Source organism: Haliaeetus albicilla, chromosome 26 (genome assembly GCF_947461875.1).
Source record: "Haliaeetus albicilla chromosome 26, bHalAlb1.1, whole genome shotgun sequence".
NCBI lineage: Eukaryota > Metazoa > Chordata > Aves > Accipitriformes > Accipitridae > Haliaeetus > Haliaeetus albicilla.
The window spans coordinates 16,422,631-16,441,796 of NC_091508.1; the positions used below are offsets into that span (position 1 = coordinate 16,422,631).

At 51.8% G+C, this 19,166-nt stretch overlaps 2 protein-coding genes across 4 annotated transcripts; both read right to left on the bottom strand.

The window, feature by feature from the left end:
* Positions 1-145: 145 nt before the first annotated feature.
* Positions 146-5,767, bottom strand: SPOUT1 (SPOUT domain containing methyltransferase 1). Its single transcript, XM_069772139.1, has 12 exons — positions 5,672-5,767; positions 5,552-5,594; positions 5,221-5,343; positions 4,732-4,891; positions 3,970-4,059; positions 3,570-3,619; positions 3,199-3,329; positions 2,695-2,767; positions 2,232-2,330; positions 1,433-1,535; positions 717-864; positions 146-522 (listed from the first exon to the last, which is right to left on the bottom strand). The coding sequence occupies exons 1-12, from the start codon at positions 5,711-5,713 to the stop codon at positions 430-432; spliced, it is 1,155 nt and encodes a 384-aa protein (XP_069628240.1). The 5' UTR covers positions 5,714-5,767; the 3' UTR covers positions 146-429.
* Positions 5,768-6,418: 651 nt separating this feature from the next.
* KYAT1 (kynurenine aminotransferase 1) lies at positions 6,419-17,682 on the bottom strand. 3 transcript variants are annotated; one of them, XM_009930779.2, is made up of 14 exons: positions 17,546-17,682; positions 15,545-15,666; positions 13,093-13,151; positions 11,965-12,115; positions 11,503-11,652; positions 11,038-11,124; positions 10,787-10,915; positions 10,324-10,444; positions 9,570-9,646; positions 9,243-9,332; positions 8,676-8,862; positions 8,360-8,436; positions 7,974-8,060; positions 6,419-7,546 (listed from the first exon to the last, which is right to left on the bottom strand). In XM_009930779.2, the coding sequence occupies exons 2-14, from the start codon at positions 15,626-15,628 to the stop codon at positions 7,478-7,480; spliced, it is 1,368 nt and encodes a 455-aa protein (XP_009929081.1). In that variant the 5' UTR covers positions 15,629-15,666; positions 17,546-17,682; the 3' UTR covers positions 6,419-7,477. The 3 variants fall into 3 exon arrangements, with proteins under 3 accessions (XP_009929081.1, XP_009929079.2, XP_069628234.1); XM_009930777.2 differs by lacking the exon at positions 17,546-17,682 and adding an exon at positions 17,282-17,534; XM_069772133.1 differs by lacking the exon at positions 15,545-15,666 and having other exon boundaries at positions 17,546-17,664.
* Between the last annotated feature and the right edge of the window lie 1,484 nt (positions 17,683-19,166).

The following is a 19,166-nucleotide window of genomic DNA, read 5'->3' on the forward strand; positions in this document are numbered from 1 at the left end:
ACAGCTTCTTGGCATAAGGATTAAGTTTTGACTTCCTGTAAGTCTGAAGGCCACATAGCTCCAGAGGCACTGAGCATGCAGGATCTCTGGCCACTGAGTGCCCATCCTCTACACCAAGACACTCACACATGGACTTCAAGGCAGCTGAGGTTCCATACTGCTTTATTCCCCACCCCAGACATCTGAATTGCTGAGACCCAGTCTGCTGCCAGGCTTGTCCCAGCTGCTGAGAGGCAGCGACCAGCCCTTGGCTGGACCATGCAGGCAGGAGGGCACGGACTCACTGGGTGCAGCCAGACACTTGGTCAAGCAGCACTACCAGCTTTAGTCACACTGTGTCTTGGCCCCATCAGGCTCCTGGAGTGATTTGCCCAGCACCCCGTGTTTGAACAGCCGCTTCCCTGAGGCAGTCCTCAGCTGATGGCAAGGTCAGTGGTTTTCCTTCCCACAACTGTCGCTGGGTGTCTTCACAGCCTCATTGATGTGGGGTCTCAGCGCAGACAGAGAGATCAGCAGTGCTTCCTGGAACAGACCCAGGCAGCAGTCAGAACCGCTGCTCTCTGAGGAGCACCAGGCAAGCCAGCCACTCTTTGCTGAGGCATCATCGTGGGGAACGATGCATGGGCTGTATGTGTCACTGCCAGAGGCAGAAACACAGCACTAACTCTGTGCACACAGGCATCGTGCCCCACCACACCACTGGCCACCAGCCCTACCTCTGTCCGGATGGTTCTGCTGCCTTGGCTGGGACAAGTGTTTAGGTAGAAGTCAAATAAGACACTTGGGTCAGTGACATCCAGGTTGGGGTCCACGTCAAGCCCAGCTTCCAAGCCCTCAAGACCTCCAAAGACAACAAGGGCATGCCTAGGGGAGAGCACAGAGACAGGGTGAGGGGAGACTGGCTCTTATCCCTGTACCAAGGCAAATGCTACAAGCTTTACGTAGGAGAGCTGCTCATATGCCTTAACCTTCAAGTGGATTAAGAACTGGCTTCACATGAACAGTTCTCTTAACCTGATCTGCAAGAAGCAGACTCATTCCTTTTGTTCAGGTATCCGGGTCTATGTTCAAGCTTCTCTGTGCCACTGAAGCAGGGAGCTGTGTCCCTTGCTGACAATGCCCAATGCAGCTGCCTCCCTGACAAAGCTCCACAGCACTTGGCCAGTGCGACAGTCCCTGCTACCAACTCCAGAGAAACAGGAAAGGAATTGGCATTGTCCTGGGGTACTTCCCCCAGCTTCTGTCACGCAGAGGAATGCACATTGGTGCAAAAGGGAGCAGCAGAGCACAGGAGGGAGCCTGCAGGCAAGTCTTGCACTTGTATCTAGGAGTGTTCCTGCCTGGGAGAACACCAAGGCCACAGAGCAGCTACGCTGCCTGCAGCAGGCCTCCCTGGGGGCTCTGAGTGGGGCCAAGCAGACAGGACACAAACCTGAAGGAGGGGAGAGCGACCTGGTCCACAGAGCTGCCCCGCTCTGAGGTGCCAATAGAGAGATCGTAGCCTTCCTTGAATGGGCACTCTGAAAAGACAGCACCTGGAAACAAACACAATGTGTGGTTATTTATGTGGTGCCCTTGCCCATGCTGCATGCCTTCTAGACAGGTGCAAACTCTCTACAGGTAGCAGCAGAAGGAATAGCTTTACAGTGCCACCAGTGCCTCAGGAGACAGAAGAATGATTCCTCTTGACTACATAATTCCCTTGCTGCAGGAGTCTCTGGCACCCTTCTCAACTGCAGCACCTTTTCCTCAAAGCTCAAGCAGGTGCCAGAAGCCATTCTTTGACTAATGGCTTACAATTTTCCTAGGAGGTTCAATCAATCAGAAGACAGGAAAAGTATTCTGCAGGGCTCTTGAGTTCAATGTCACTGCTGTCTCTGATGTGAATGAGTGGAGGTAGTTATCACAGAAATGGAGATGCATTGGCTGGAGATGGACAGCACCAACTCTTATCTCCTGCTACAACACGGAGATTTGGAGCAATGGTGAGTAGAAGTACAGGACAGAGTACTGGTGGGTGACTGGGGTGATTCATGCCCCTAGCTTTAGTCCTTAAATTTGACTGCCACATGGCTGCTACCTGCACACGTAAGCTGCCTTTGAGACAAAAGAGATTTCTATGAAAGAGATAACTAATGTGTGCTGCAGATGTGCAGCCAATAGGCCTGAAATTGGCATGGAAGCCCAGGCAGAGACATGGCAGAGAGCAGAGAACCCCTGCAAATACTTACTCAGGCAGGAGGCAAGGCGGACACTGTAACCCCAGTACAAGCCTGAGACTGTCCGAGGGTGGTGTGAGGACACCACGGTGCCTTTCCGCACTTTAGCTTCTGAAAGGGAAGCAAAGACATTAACAGCCCCTGTGATCTCCTAGTGACAGCTGGATTTGAGCAGCCACATATGACAGTTTCTCTGGGGCAGGGCACTGACTTGGTGTACAACCAAGGACCGCCCTTTTGAGCGCATTCTGGAAAGTGTGCAGTTTGGGCTGTTTATTGTTGGTCAAAGAGCTGATAGTTCTTTCCAGTTAGCTAGGGAGGTACGGTAAGGGTGTTACTAAAATTATGTGTGCAGTGAAGGGAACGTGCAGAGCTGTTGGGTACATTCAAACATTAGTAATCTGAAGGCTGTCATATGGAAGGACCAGCTGCTGCAGGACTGAAGTTTACAGATGCTAATGGAGCAGTGGATTACCTGGCTTCTGGGGTTCCTCCAGGCGCACAGTGACTCGCAGACCGGGGTTCAGCTGTCTGTCAATCTGCACCTCCTGCAGTGACAGTCACCATCAGTGTCAGACATTCTGGAAGTACTGGGGAAGGTGGGGAAGGAAGGGAACCCTCTGAAGAAGTGGGGGTCTGTTCTGGCCTGGAGCTGGAATGAGGAGCTCTGCGATCAGGGCCTGTGTGGTACATGCAGTGCAGACTAGGCTCAGGGTGGCTGGGTCAGCAGTCAGACTTATTTTGCTGCTCAAATGTTCAGCTTCAGCAGTGAAGCACTGATGTGCTGGAATGGGCAGGCCCGCCAGGACTCGGGAAGCTACAAACTTTGACGAGCCAGAAGGGACAAGATAGCAACAGAATTAAACCCCACGGTAGCCCACTATGGCCTTCAGAAACCCAGCAGTACCCACCCTGTCAGCTTCAAATCTGCCAGAGAGACAGGGGAAATTGTTTTGGGATCTGTGAGTAACAGACATACCTTCCTCATCCCACAGTTAACAAAAGAGCCTCTGCCTGGCTTAGTTGGCCTGTCCAATACTACGCCTTCTCGGTACTCTGAATCCTCATCCACCCGCATGTGGTGGGGGCTGTCCAGGGGGTTGAGAAGCCCTAGAACAGCACAGGCAAAAGCAACCACTAAGGACAGGACACAAACTGTGGGAACACAGGTGTAAGTACAACTGCTCCACTGCCCCCTCCCTGTCTGACCCACCATACTAAAGCATAGCCCCTTGTCTGCACTCTGAAGTGGGGAAAAGTTATTCAATTCTGTCCATCCCATGCAAAACAAAAGCCAGAGCTCAGGAAGGAGAAGCCAACAGTTTTGGACAGAGACAACTGAATCATTACCTGCAAACTGCAGATCCTCATGTTTTGGAAAAAAGGATTTCCGCAAGTACCTGTTATTAGAGAGGGTTCAAATGTGAAAACAGTTGTTTCTAAGGAATCCAAGCCTCAATTCTAGCCCTGTTCTGACTCAAAGGAGCTGAGTACAGAGAAAAGCACGCTTAGCTCCCTCAATTCCCTGATCTACCTCTAATGCATCATGCAGGTTGTATCCTGCATTCACTGCTCTTCTTTTAGTTAAACTTCTGAACCAGACATGTGAAACAACTAGATCCTGTGTTCCTGCATAATTATGCAATATAAACAGAATTTGGCTCCTGCTCCCATAGCCTCTAGTGTGAGATACCCATAGAATTCAGTTCTGATGCAAATGTGTTGCGCAGTCTGACCATAGTGGACTTACTGGGGGCACTCCAGGTACTGCAGGATCCGAGCCAGCTGCACGCAAGCCTTGCCTCTCCTCCCAATTCCTTCAAAGTCCCCCTCCACACTCCTGAAAGAGAAAGAGAGCAGCCTGTGAACTCGGCATGAGACTGCACAGCCCCAAACTGACTGGTCTCCAAAAAACTAAGCCTTGCGCCTTAATCTGAGAACAGCAGCACACCCCCTCCACTCCCAAGAAGTAAATGGGCCGCCTTGTAGAAGGGCTACTCCAGAAGTAGAGACTGTTAACAAGTCATATTTAGAACTCTCTGTAAGCCAAATACCTTTTAAGTTTTTGGGTTTTTTTTTAATCTTTGTGTATTTGTGTATTGACACAACCTGGCAGTTGGATGCTACTGAGCTGGATGCTACAGGATTGCATGGCTTGGCCAATTAACTCAGACGCAGGTCCAGGTAAAAAGCTGAAGGAACAGGAATTTTTCTTGCATAATGATATAGGCACACCCCATCCCTCCATAGCAAGATTTAAGAGCACAGGAGAACTTATCTCCTGCTGCTTTGTCATCCCCGTGCTGGGACAAATGATCCTAGTTGCCAGGGCAGTTAAGTCAACACCTGTGTCCAGTGGTATAGAGGTCCCTGTAATCCTGGCATCTGAGAGAGGTTCAAACATTTGCTTGAGGTACACACAGTTCTTTGCTAGTCTTAGCTTAATAAAAGATTGAAGAAACAGAATGCAGAGAGGAAATGTTTTCTGCAGAACAAAATGGCTCCTCCTTACTTTACATCTTCTCCATCCTCATCAAACACTATGATCTCATCCACACAGAAGACGGCACAGGCCCGAGCAATCTGTCCAGCAAGGTATGTCCGCAGCTCCAGCGACTGGGCGTTGTTCAAGATAGAGCCTGGCAGGGCTACGCTCAGCGTGTAGTGACGCCCTGGGGAACACAGTGCGATCAGAAGTGAGCCACAGCGTGACAGCTGCATGTACAGCATTTTACTTACTACTTCAACTGCAGTTGTGATGGATGAAAAAAGCAACCTCTGTTTCTTAGATTTTAATCACAGGTTTTCTCTTAAGAAAGGTCTCTCGTGCAGCGCTCACTGCCTCATGTTCACGCCTGTTTATGTGTGTGCATTGATCTATACCAGATCCACGAACCTGAGCATCACCTTTCCTATCCACAAGTCAAACAGACTGACTTTTACGACCAAGTTCTCCCAGGTCTTTCACCCAGGCCTCCCCATCGGGTCACAGTGGCATCACCTTTGTCTTCCTTCTGCTCTTCCTTCTGCTTCTCAGCTTGTTTTTCTGCCAGCTCCCGCATCCGCTGTTTTTCCAGTTTCTTCAGTAGCTTCATTTCCTTCCATTTTTTCTTCTCCGCTTTCCCTGGAACAGAGAACAACCCCGCGCTTTAAACAACAAGCCGGGGGACGGCGGGCGGGCCGCAGGCCTGGACACCGCGGTGAGGGCCGCGCCGGGGTACGGGGGCGCTGAGGGAGGGCTCCATCCCGGCCCGAGGGCCCCGCCAGGGACCCCCGCGGCTGCGCCCCGCTTTGCCCGCCCGCCCCCAGCCCCCGTGGGGGCCCGCCCTTACTCTCCTGCTTCCAGCGCCGCCAGTCCACCTTCCTCTCCTCAGCCTGTGGGAGACAGCGACCGTTACCGCCGGGATCCCCCGAGGGGCCGCCCGCGGCAACTCCCCCCCCCCGCACCCCACCTGCGCCCCTTTGGGCCGCTTGGCCGCGCTGCTGTCCGCCATCTTCTGCCCACGCTCCCCACGGCCACGCCCCTCCGCGGTGGTGATTGGCCGGAGGCCGGCGTCACGTGGGCCAATGGCCAGGCAAGGGGGCGGGGTAGGGTTTAAGTCGCTGCGCGGGCGCTTAAGCTAAGCAGGGATTGTCTCGTTCTGCGGGCGAATGGGTGACCGAAGAGACACTATGGCGGGGCGGAGGTGTAGCCCAGAGGCGGGGGTGTGTGTAAAATCTGGATACCCGCGTCTGGGTGTCTTTGCACAAGCACTGTGTGCGTGTTGGAGGACGGGGGGGATGTACCCTGCCCCTTGCGGGGTGTGTCACGGCCTAGAGCAAGGGCCCACGCATGTGGGGATGTTGCAATTAATCTTTATATCAATAATCTATTCTCACGGTTGTTTACCTGTTTTGGTGATTGCAGCTCTCCCAGCATTTGGCACGTATATGGGTGCAAAAGGGCCTTCAGCAGCACCCTCGCCCACCCAGGCCGCACAGGCAGGTGCGACCAGACGCGTCTCCCATGGGCGAAGGCAGGAGGTGGGTGTTTGCCTCCCTCCCTCCGGGGGGTCGGTGCAGCTCTGGCTCCAAGGGGATGGGTACCGCTGCAGCCCAACACCGAAAACCTGCGGAGCTGCTACCCACCGGTCTGGGTGGGACGAGCAGCCACCACGGTGGGACGCAACACAGATATTGCATGGGTGACGGCAGCCCCATAATCATTACAGAGATATTTACTCTTCAATAATTGCAGTAATTCTACTTCAGTAATTTAACCGCCACAAATACTTATTGCATGGTCTGTTACACATAACTCCTGCGTGACTGATGATGCTGGTTTACATTCTTATCCAGGTTGAAATCGCGAATGATGCAAGAATTACTTTTCAAAGCGCTGCTCAGGTTACCCACCAGCCCAGTGGGTGGGAGGCTGCAGGGGCCACCAGCAGCAGGAGCAGCCCGAGGCCGCTGTGCCCCTCTTCCCCAGCCACCGTGTGCACTTGTCAAAGGCCTGAAGGTTTTGCTTTGCAGCCTGGATGATGCTGCGAAGCCCTGACAAAGTGCCAGGGACAGTTCGGGGGGTGCACAGGGAAGGTTTGGCAGCATTTGGGCTATTTATGAAAGCCTGTTTTCTGGGGGAAACCAGTTACCGATTCTGTGGTCACCTTCCCCAGAGATGCACAGAAAAAAATAATGGGAAAATTGTTAATTATGGGAAACAGCATTTCACTGGGTTTATAATTTTCAGGATCATAAGAATTAACCTAATGATGGGTGGTGATACTGCACAGTCCTGTGGGAACGTGGGTGCTGGTGGAAATGCTGTCCTGTGCCCTGGGGTACATGAATGGGGATGTGGAGCAAGACAAGCCACAGTAATCCCCCAGCATGGCCTTAAAGGTAGGTCCTGAAACACCTTTTCAGAATTTGGTGGTGGAAAAGGCCCCAGGGGCCATCCTTACCTTGTGTCTTGCTGGATGCATCCCAGAACTGATTATCAAAGTCTTTAACCATAAGAGGAAGAAATGTCGAATACCAGCAGCACACACGAAGACTCACTTCTTCCAAGGAACAGTGCAATCATTTCACAGTGACAGAAAGTGTCCCCCAGACCCTGGGCATGGCAAACCTCTTACCCATTTGTCTGACAGAAAATGCGGTTGAAAGCACAAAAATAAGGATGGATCAAAGTTTGTAGCCAAGCAAAGGAAAAGGAGGAAGAGCAGTCGTGGCAGGTGAAGACCAAGGAGAGCCTGGTTTTCTCTCCAGTGCACTCAGGGACTAGTTTTCTCCCGTTTCCATTTTTGCAATATGTCGTTTGCCGCCTTCAGGGTCGCTTCCTCCTAAACAAATAACGCAGGTTTGGTCAGTGGCTTCCAGCCAAATCCCATTTGTCCTCACTGCAGTCATCATTTATATAAAAATCCCATTCTCATTCTGGAACATCACAGATGCCCCGTGTTCAGTATGAGACGGACACAGCCATCTCTGGGGCAGGCATAGCCACTGGGCATTTAAAAGTGCACCCAGAAGACTCCCTGCCTTGACCAAGAAAGGTGGGATGCTGACGGGGCAAGGTTTAGGGTGGCACTGGCACACCTGCTGCCCCCAGCTCGGCTCTCATGTCTACAGGAGGGGGTTGGACCAGCTGTGATGCCATGCTCAGGCTCTAATGCCCAAGGCACTCTGTACTTCTTCTTGGCATTTCATTAAACTAGCCCTGATTATTACTCCCAACCTCGGCTGCCTTCGTGCTGCCACATATCTCACCTTTGCAAAGCAGAACCGGATGAAATGGTTGTAGTTGTTCTTGTGGGCCCCACAGTAGAAAGAGGAGAGCGGGATGGCAGCAAGTCCCTGGGAGGGTAAAACATGTGAAGCTGAGGTTACTCTTTCTGGGCTGGTATGAAGCCATCCACTTATTGCTTGCAAGTCTCACGGATGGGCTTGTAGATGCCCTTGGTGCCCTGCCTGCTCACTCTGAGCTCAGGCTGCCAGGGTTGAGGCCAGCTGCTGACAGACACCCCAGGCACCCCCCTGGATGAGCTGCCGGACCTGGCAGTGGTGTTGTGCTGTTGGCTCACACGAGTGCAGCCAGCAGGGAGGGCACAAACCCACCCGGGGCAAACGCAGCAGAAAGGGCCAGATTCATTTACCTTGTTCTTGACCATCCACTTTGCAAATCTGTAGTCACAGGGCTCGTCGGAGTCGGGGACGTCAGGGACATCGGATTCTGCAGGAGAAGTACAACAGCACAGAGGTGGGGGCTGCTGCCGGGTGCCTCAGCCAAGCTCCAAAACAATGACCTCTGGGAGCTTGGATGGGGAATACACTACTGTCCCTCCCTGCTTTGGTGATGGTTTATGCAGGTTCCTGTCCCTGCTAGTGGTGCCGCTGTGAGCTGGCCCCCCCATGCTCAGCCCTGAGCCTCCCCATACTTTGCCTGAGCAAAACCACAGCTGCATGACTTACTGAACTCAGAGATGTCTGCCACCAAGAAGTAGGTGCCCTCAGGGATGATGGGTTTCATCCCCACAGCATCCAGGCTCTGGACCAGCCAGTCTCTCTTCTGCTGCAGCATCTTGGGTAGTTGGACTAAGTAGCTGTCTGGTTTCCCGTAAAGCTCGATCTCCCTCTGGAAACCCTGAGCCACAGCCTCCTGCAAGGAGAGAGGTAACCCGGTGGGCAGATGCTCAAGGCTTGCTTGAGAACCGGAGTCTTTGCTCCCGTGTGATTCACAGGTGACTACGGAGCAGGTGGTGATTTCTCACTGCACCAAGCTGACCTCTTTGCCTGCAGCCCCTCCAAATGGCCTTTTAGATTTGTCAATGCAAAATAAGGACTATACCTCAGGCAGGCTGGATTCTTCCCTTCCTCTCAGGCATGGGGTGACTGCAGGGAGAGGGGAAGGAGCCTCTCCAGGGCACCATGCATCACCCTGTCTGTGCCTTTCAGGTCAGCCATGGGCAGAAGGACCCTCTCTCACTCCTGCTTCAGGGGTTTGGGTATTACAGGGCCAGTTGCAGAGAGCTGCCTTACCTGGGCAATTGTGGCACAGTGGTACACTGAGTTTTGGTGCACAGTACGGAGGTGCTGCAGCAGCCGGTTGGGTCCCACGGTCCAGCCCACCTGCGGCCAGGAGAGGAGGAGGAAAGTGGTAAGTCTCTGGGTACCTACTCGGGCTCCCCTTTATTTGCCTGCACTGGCTTCATTGTATTTTCCAGCTTTGGTACTTTCAGACCCTGAGGCTCAAAGCTGAGTGTGCGGCAGCCGTGTCCCCAGTGCTGTGCTATGGCAATTGGACCCACACCTTGAAGCAAAGGGACGGGGATGGAGACACAATGAGGTGCCGCATGGGGAATTCACCTTCCATCCAGTGGCACTGAAGGTCTTCCCAGCACTCCCAATCATCACCGTGCGGTCCCACATCCCTTGCAAGCTGGCTGGCAATGAAACAAGAGAGAAACACCAATGGCAGAGCTCAGCATGCTCACTTCTGGGCTGCATTAATGAAATGGTGGGAGCTCTTTGCCCACCATAATCCATGGTGGCCTCTTGTGTTCACAGCACATCTTTCACCTGTATGAGCCTCAAAGCACACCCCAAGCAGGGAGCCAGGTTTCTCAAGAGCATCTCTTTGTAATTAAGTGTTTTCATACGCATGTACCCAGCCCCAGGGGTTCCCAGGGATGCCAAGCACCATCAGCCTGCAACAAGGTGATTGCATATTACTGTAACAGGAAGAACAGGCCTCTGAAATCATGTTGAAATGGATGTCCCAAAACTAGAGATACTCAGAAAACTGTGGTTTTACAAAGTATGGGAAAAAAATCAGTTTCACTGGAGCCAAAGGGCACTTTGCTGTATATGTCAGTCTGTGAAGCTAGCTCTCTATTTCCTCTGACTGGCTTTGGAAGTCGGAGGTCCAGTTTAAGTCCTGGTTTGGAGGCTGAGACTGAAGTGCAGCAAAATACCTCTAATGGGGACAGATGCCTAGTAGAGCCATGCATGTAAGCAGCCCATATAATTTCCAGGAGACCCCAGCTAAATCACCAGTTCCTTCCCTGAAGATGCTGTACCCAGAGAAGACACCCAAGCTCAGCCAAGCCATTCTCCGTACCGATGCGGATATGCTCCTTCCCATCATAGACCAGCCACTCGTACACTTCATCGCTGATGCACAGGATGTCATGCTTCTCACACAGGTCTGCAATGAGCTCCAGCTCCCCTCGGCTGAATACCTGCAGTAGGCAGGCAGTGGAGCAGAGATGCAGCAGGAGCATTTCTGAGCCCCTGCCTGTCCCTGCCTCTCTGCAAAGTCTGCATGCCCTGCCCACGCCATCTCCCAAGCCAGGGTGGGCAGGAGCTGACTGCAATGGTCTAACAGGGCAAAGCCACTGCTGGCATAAAAGACCAGGCTTAAAAACACCAGAAGAGTGAGCGCAGCATGCAGTGCTGCCACAACACCCATTTCCCTTGTGCGTAAGGAAGGTCGAGTCACTGCTACACTGCAAATGTGGCGGGGTGAGCTGTAGCCCCCCAGCAGCTTTCAGGGCCAGCCACAGCAAGGCCAGAAGTGTTACCTTGCCCAGAGGATTGTTGGGTGAGTTCAGGACGATGGCTTTTGTCCGTTCACTGAATTTAGAAGCCAGTTCAGCTGGGTCCAGCTGCCAGTCTGCACTAGACATCAATTTTCCCGCTTTTGGAGCTTTCTAGAGAGAACAGAGGGGAATCTCGGTTGCTTTGCTACCTTTGCACTTTGGTTACCACTCACCTCTTCGCTCACTTTGCTGTGACTCTTCCCTTCTCAACAGCTTTGCTTTGACCCACTCACCGGTCTCAGCGGGACAAACACAGGCGTCCCACCAGCCATTTTCACCATTGGCTCATAGCAGTCAAAGAAGGGCTCAATGATTATCACCTGGAAGAAAGACATGTCAGCACCCTCCTGGCCCTGCTCAGACCTTCCCTGACAGGTGCGGAGAGCAATGGGAGGGACAGGAAATTTTAATCCCTGAATTACTGGAATGGAGAATCTGCGTTGCCTGTGGGCAGTGTCATGGAAGACCACCACCACTCAGGGCAAAAGGGTTATTTTGCCTTATGCAGAAATGAGACAGTGCCCTGCAGCAGATAATTTTTTCCTTTGGAAGCTCAGATACTGGAGAATGGGGATAAAACCAGTTCTGCTTTGGAAAAGGACAATGAAAACCAGCCTGCAGCTGCTAGCAGACCCACAGCCAGGAAGGGCTCTCCTGGAGGAAGGCTGCCTGTGCAACAAGCTCAAATCTTGGGTTACCTCATCACCTTCATCAACGAAAGCCTGGAAGCAGCAGAAAAGGGCCTGGTATGCCCCCACCGTCACCATCACATTGGTCATAGGATCCAGGTCTCGTCCAAGCAGCTTCCCAAAAAACTGGGCTAGGATCTTCACCAGAGGAGGGTGGCCCTGTGGGGTGAGAGGAGAGGTGGGAATTGGGTTGCAGAAGCCTCCTAAAACATGGATGAGCCCCTGTTAGGGGCCTGGGCAGCCAAGTGCCCTGCGACTGAGTGTGCAAGGCATCTTCCAGCCCAGGTGCTTCAAATGCCCCGGTAAAGCAGGGTGTTACAGCCCTAGGCACAGGGGGCCTGGGCTGAGGCTGGATGCATGTTTTGCCTTCTGTGGTTTGCCCTGTTTATTGCTGCCTGATGAGCCCTGAAGCACCCAAGGCTAACAGGGAATGCGGGAGGTATTGCTGAGGAGGGGGGTCTGTCCACGCACAAAGGCACGGGTGTACTGGTGCAGCATGTGGTTCTCCCCACTGAGGGCTCTCACGAATGCCTCCTTCAGAAAGTCCGGTGGGGGGAAGTCGGGGAAGCCCTGGCCCAGGTTCACCGTAGCGTAGGTGGCAGCCAGTTTTACAAACTCCACCCTGGAGAGAAGAAAGGGAGAGAAAGACAAGCGTTTACAGAGGGTCCGGGCAGCATGCTGGCACTGGCTCTGCTTGCCAGCATCCCTTTGGAAGTGAGTGAGGTTGGTGTCCTTCCTGCGGAGCCATCCCACTGCTCACAGGTGGACAGGACCAAGCACAGGTTGTTTTAGACCTGTTCCAATTAAAACAAGGGTGAGGCACGATTCCACTGGGGGGTGGTTTTAATTTGTTCTCGAAGGAAACAGCCTTTGTTCTGTCTGGCTCTGCAGTCACAGCTGAAGCCACGCACTGCTGCTGATCAGACCAGACTGAGCAGGAGAGGTCTCGGAGGTTTTCAAATTCATACCAGTTCTGCAAAATTTAGCAACTAGACACTGTGAAGGCCTCTGCAGAGGGAAGGGCAGGCTGAACTCAGTGCTTGTCTCAAACAAGAGCCAGCTCATGAGCAGTTTGTAGCTTGAAACCAGGCACAGCAGGGCTTTGGGGAAAGCCCATTTAAATCTCTTCTTCAAGCATGCAGTTTTCCCAATGTCTGTGCCTGGCAGGCTGGGAGTGGCATTTGCAGCATCCCTTCACCAGCCTCTCCACTTGCAGTGCCCTAGGTTGGGCTTGAAGCAGACACCGGGCTGAAGCCAGTGTGCTGCGACAATTTTGCTCGGATTTGGGTGCTGCTGGGATCATTTGTGTGGATGGGCCTGATGGAGTACAATGCACTACAAGGTGCTCCTGCATGCCTTCCTGCAGGATGGTGTGGAACACCTGATACGGCATAAAGTGTGAGCAGCAGATACAGACCTGACCCAGGATAAAGTCTCCCGGGGCAAGCCTGCCCCGATGTGCTTCCTAAACAAATGCAAAGTAGCCGAGGGAGACTGTGCTGCTCTATGCTCTGTGTGGCTGTGGTGGTTTCTATGTGGTGTTAGGCTGCCTAAAACCACATCTACTACCAGGGTAAACCAGATATTCTCTTAACTTACCAGATATTCTTATCTATTCCCTCCAACCTCCGAGCTTGCACCAGCCTTGACATTTTTGCCTGCAAAGAGAGAGACAGAAAGTGAGTCTGAAGCTGTTACTAAATGGCAATGGGGCCATGCGTGAAGGGGACATGGCCTCCACAGGTATGTTTTTCCCAATAGAAAGTGTGCCCTTTAGTATTGCTTCATGGGTTGTTGCTGACCGACCTTACAGCAGTAATGCTGACGCAGTGGCTTCTGGAAGAGGTTTCACAGACTTTTTATGAAAGATCAAACAGACAAGAGCTGGCAGAGGAGGATGTTTCATTTACAAGTTTCAACAAGAATTGAGAAAACAGATGAACAAAAGAAGCATGTCTACGCTTACTGGGGAGGTGGCAATGCCTTAATCTTCATTTTCAGTTGGAATAAATCATAGGATCAAATGAGCTCAGCCAAGCTGTAACAGCCAGGCCAATGACCCCAGACCTCAGGCTTTTGGCTTCCATAGCCTCTCTCATCCTCCATCAGAAGGACCTCTTTGTTTTCTACAGGCCACAAAATATCCCCTTTTCCTAGAAGGACAAACTTTTTTATTCCACGCTGCTCTATGGAGTAGCAGAAGTATTTACTCCTTTGTCCTGCTGGAGCCCTTGGTGAAGGGAGTTGCTCTAGATCCTAAACAATATGCTGGTTTTTGCACCTAAAGTTTATGCGAAACCAGGCAGCAACTGGGTGCAGGCAACAGGGGAGCACAGCACACATGTCAGTCTGATGTACAGAGACACCAAGGTACCGTTCACCTGACTGGTATCTAATTTCCACTGGCTAGTGGGGGTGCGAAGGACAGTAGGAAACTGAGAGCAAAATCCTCCTTCCAGCTGGGTAAGCACAGTGGGAGAAAATTAGTTGTGCTTGATGGGGAATTTATCACGAGGACGATGAAAAGCAGCAGAAGCAGAATTTAATCATTAAACAGCACAGGGAAAAGGCAACCAGACAGCAAAGGGACTGGAAGCTGGAGACAAACGATGCTCAATGCAGCAAGAAAAGCCAGCATGGAGATGCAAGGAGGGCGTCTGAAGCAATGAGCCAAGAAAACGATTGTCACCATGGCAAGTAAAATACATGTGAAAAGGGATGAGGAGAGCATGTAAAAGCAGCTGAGATGTGAGATGCAGAGCTGGGATGTGAGGGGAGAGGGTCTGTGCTCTGCTGTGCCAGGATGGTGGGGGGATACCAGGTCGGCAGCCCTCTCCAGGCTCAACTGCAGTGGTAACTCCCCCCTTACCTTCTCACCTCTGCTGTTCCCAGAGGGCTGCACCAGAATTTGAAAAGTGCCCCAATGATATTTTGTATTGAGGTCTTTAGATTTTTATACAGCTTCAGCCCTCACTAGGGATCTTTGCAAATACCGTGGTGAGGAGCCCTGTGTTTCAGAGGGCACCAGGTGGGCTCTGCACTCCCCTGTGGTGCTAGGCAGGCAGACAAGGGTGAGCAGAAGTCGCTGCCTCCCCAGGTCTAGGGGAGGCCCACTCCTCTCTCCCAGCCCCCTGCTTTCCAATTTCTGCACAAGCTCATAGGTATTACGGTCAGCAAGACCTGGTGCCTGAGCTGATTTTGGTGGGAGTAGAAGGATTTGTGGCTTGGGACGCAAAAGATAGCTGAAGGTGAAATATTAACAGCTCCAGTGCTGTTCTTTTGCAGTGGGGCTGCTGCTGGCCACAGTTCAGAGAATTTAACAGCATTGGCAAGTGTGATGGGGGTCAGTGGGAAGAGGGTGCTTTAAGCCTAGAAATTCCCAGTTCTGAGAAAAGGCCTTGTCTCCTCCAGCCCTTTCAGGAAGGGACATGACAAATACTTTCTTCCTTTGACATCCCCCCATCCCATCCCCAGCCTGCATGATGCTGCCATGGGCAGCTGCCCATCAGGCTGGAGAGCAACATGGGCTCAGGGCCACACAGCCCTCAAATCTTTTTCAGCCTATCCTGCTCCCCAGACTGAATAATGTGTTTCTCCAGTTACAATTTTCCTGGCAGCTAGACAGGATAGTTGAGTGCAAGTGTAGAATACTTAGCAGCCATGACCTTCCACCACTGACTCCCTGCTGCACATGATTTCCTTGCTCTGCATGTTTGTATTGCCAGGAGGGATGGTGATATTTCCCAAGTACTTTGCAACCCAAGAGGCTTTAGTAGGAGAGACCATCAGATGAGGCAACCCCAGAAACAATAAACTTTCTTCTGTATGAAGGATATTCTCTTGCTTATGAGATGTTCTCTTTAAACAGGCTACCTGGAAATAAGCAGGTACAGAGGAGATTGCACCAGTGTGGCTTCTCCTGACGTGCCCTATCTGCCATTGATGCCAAGGCTAGCTCTTGGGTAGTGAGCTCCCCCAGGCTCCACACCGCTGCAGCCTGAGCCAGGGACCAGGCTGACAGCCAGAAAGAGTCATGTTGGGCATTCAATACCTCCCTGGCGTATGAGCTATATCCAGCGCTGCTCTTCCTCTCCAGCAAGAAGTGACGCAGAGACGGTCCTGCTCTCCTGAGCATGCCACAGCTTCTGCTGTCTCACTCCTATGGGCATGGACCTGCATTTCCCCCAGACACAAAGCAGAGGGGTGAGACAACTGCTCCATGGCTCCAGGAGTAAAGCAAACGCTCCATGTACCTGAGGACGAGGCAGGTCGAGACCCAAAGCTGTGGTTATTCTGCCACCGAAAGGAAAGGGGGGAATGAGCTGCTTTGTATGTTGTCACTGCAACATCAAACAGTGCTAGGACTGTACTTTGTGCCCATGACACACACAAAGTCAGGACCACAAGTGCAACCGTCTTCTACCTCCTCTCTCCCCAGTTCCAGGCTCCCCCTACTTTCCTCTGCACTGGGGAAATTCGGTATTCAACATCAGCTTCCCATCCAGTTTCATTGATCCCAGGTATCTCTTGTCTCTGCCCTTCCTCCCCTGCAGCACCCCCACCTTCCTCACTGATTGGACTGTGCCTTGCCAGGGCTGTTCAGACACCCTGCTTCTTGGGGCTGGAAAGTGAAACAAGGGGCCTTAGGGATGCACGCTGGGCAAACCTTCTCCACACAAACCCATGCCTTCCTCTTCCTTCATGTTCTTAAGGTTACAAAAAAAAAAAATCAAAGCAAGAGTACTGCTATTTTTGAGAATGTCTGACCTCTCAGCTGCTGCAACTCCAGGCTGTTTAGTCACCAGTTTTTTTCTGATTAATGAGATGTCAGCTTCCATCTCCAAAGTGATTTTGGTGTTTACCTTTCTTTCAAGGCCACAAAGAAATTAATTTCTGTGCCTGATGTAGCCTGTTCCTTCACCTCAGGTACCCCCAACTATTTTACAGCATTGCTTAAACGTGTGGTATTTAAGCTAAAATAAGTTAATGGTTTTTTAGGTACTTGAGATAAAAGCTTGCGGTGAGTCTGGAGGATGCATGCACCTTTATTTTGGCCAGCCATGGATTAATTTACCTAGTTGCCAAAAAAATAAATTAAAACAGGTCCCCACTGTTCGCATTTTTTGTTATTTCTAATGCAAGTGCAAAGCGGCTGCCAGCTGAGACGAGTGGGATTTTACATCTCTTTGCCCAGGTGGGAAAAAAACAGAACATTTATGGAAAAATGGGAAGCCACAGCATAATATTGCTCAGGACTGTGAAATATCTACCTTGCCCCTGCGCACAGGACAGCTGCATGTCGGGGATGGGCACTGAGATGTGGGGGGACACTGCTTTGGGATGCAAAGCAAGTGAGTATTGGAATGCAGGGACTAACTCTGCACGTGACAAAACGAAAGTGTGGCAGTAAAAAAGGCTTCAGAGGATTACAGAAAACTACAGAGCTGGTGTAAGAGCTGTACAGAAGGCTCCTGCAAAGAGCTAGAGGCAGCACTGGGGTCTGGGTGCTCCTGCCAGGGGGAGCAGCCAACTGGGGCTAGGGCAGAGGGCTCTGCCTCACCTCCCTAGCCCTGGACGTTTTGGAGCGGGGTCAGCCACCAGAATGTCAACAAGCCTGAGAAAGGCTCAGGGAGCCTCTCACCTGGTTGGGCGTTTCAGACTGCCCTGTATGTATGCTCCCTGCAAGGGAGCCGAGGCACCTCTCGCCTCGGTGGGGTGCACGGGACAGAGCACACTAGGGATTTTGGAGGTGACAGCTGAAAGGTCATTGCGGGGACCGGTCACTCACCACCTCCTGCCCTCCAGCCTGCAGGCACCAGCCATCTCTTCAGTCCTGGTGCTTCCCAAGCACCTCTGTGGTACTGGCCAGCCTGGCCACTCACAGATGCACTCAAAAGGCTTTGGGGACAAGGGTCCCCCTGAACCTGTCACACCATGGGGTGCAACGCCACAGTGGGAGCATGGGCGAATGCAGCAGCAACAGCCAGCAAGTGCACACACACAGGCACAAGGCAGCTCCCAGAGGGGTTGGTGGGGGGTAAAACTGACTTACATTAAGCTGGTCCACGCTGCCTTACGCTGCGAAAGTCTGGCACAACCGCCCAAGCTGCCTTTGCAGACATGCCGCCCTTTCCCTGTCTCTGAAATGCTTCATCTGCAGCTGGGACTTCCTGGGAGGAGTCAGAGAGGCTGCAGGAAAGCAAGAGTCGAGCTACAACACTCCGATGATGAAAATCGTACCGGGTAAAAGTTGGTCTCGGGTCGCTCTCTAAATCACCAAGGTGAGGGAGGAGAGGGCTTTTGGGAGCAGGTCCCTTCCTCCTGGAGGCTTGGAGCCAGAGCTGCCAGAGGATTTTGGCTGCCTGGGAAAATATCCCAGCATATAGTTCAGATGGAGGCTCATACCGGCATAATTATAGCGGGATAATTTTTGTGGTGTGACTATAATTACTTTGGCATGGCAATGGCAGGGAATTTCCCTTTGAGTGAAGCCTTCAGTCATTTTGAAAAATTGAATTTTTACATCAGTCAGACACTCTCAAAAATTTCACCCTGCAGGCTTAATATTATTAGAGAAGAGAATGGATCACAGGTACAGAAGGTGGAGGCACCAGTGTTAGGGTGATCAGAGGATAATGACCAACTGTCCACAATACAACCTAAAGCAGGATCCTGCAGCATCATCCGACCCCTGAGCTGTGGATGGGCAGGCAGACACATAGCAGCCCTAGAGGTGGATTTTAGTGCATGGATGCAGGAGCTGAACTCTCAGTTGTTTGAGAGGTGACAATTGCTGCAGTGAGGTGTACAGAGCAAATTATCCTCTCTTGGCTTTCCTCTTCCTTTTGTGACAAGGCTTTACATGCACCAATGAATCAGGTCATGTAGGTCTCCTGAGTGAGTAATTACTGTCTCCCTTTCACAGAAGGAAAAAGTGAGCCACAGGGAAAGGAAGCGGCTGACATCTGCTGTGCCAAAGGTTCCCAAATCCTAACCCAACATCCGGCCACTGGGCTCACAGCATCCCTGCCGTGACTAAGCAGGAGGGAATGTCTGTGCAGGCAGATGCAAACTCTTTGTTTTCTAAACTTCTGTTTAACTCAAACACTGAAACAAACAGATGTAAAGAAAACTTGTGTTTGCTTCTGTAAGAATGTACATGGCACATCCTGAGCCATCTAAGAGCTCAATGCCATTTTATCCTCTCCCTCCTGCTGCCCTTGCTATGCTTTCTTTGCCCCCTCCTCTGCCAGCCTTGCACCTTCCCTGGTTGTTGTTTGCCCCTGAGCTGAGCAAACTTGACTTGCTAAATTAGCAAAAAGCCAACCTGGCAGAAAAGTGGACAGTTTTCTGTAAGATCCTTGAGTTGAACTGGCTCAGGGGAGGGTGGGTCTGAGTGCTAAAGGCACTGCAAGGAAACAGAGATCTGGGTAGGGACCAGAGCAGAGAGGAGTGGGGAGAAGAAAGGATGGGCAGGAGCATGAGCCCCCACCTTCTTTGGCAGGATTTGGCCTTTATATTGGTTCAGCAGTAACATATAACTTCACCTCAATGTCCTCTTGAAATTCAGCAGAAATTGCTGGATAATATGGACGCAGCCAGCAAGGAAAAGGACACATCTGACCTTGGAGTTTGTACTGTAAAACTCAAGGAAAATTAGGACCCTCTCCTTC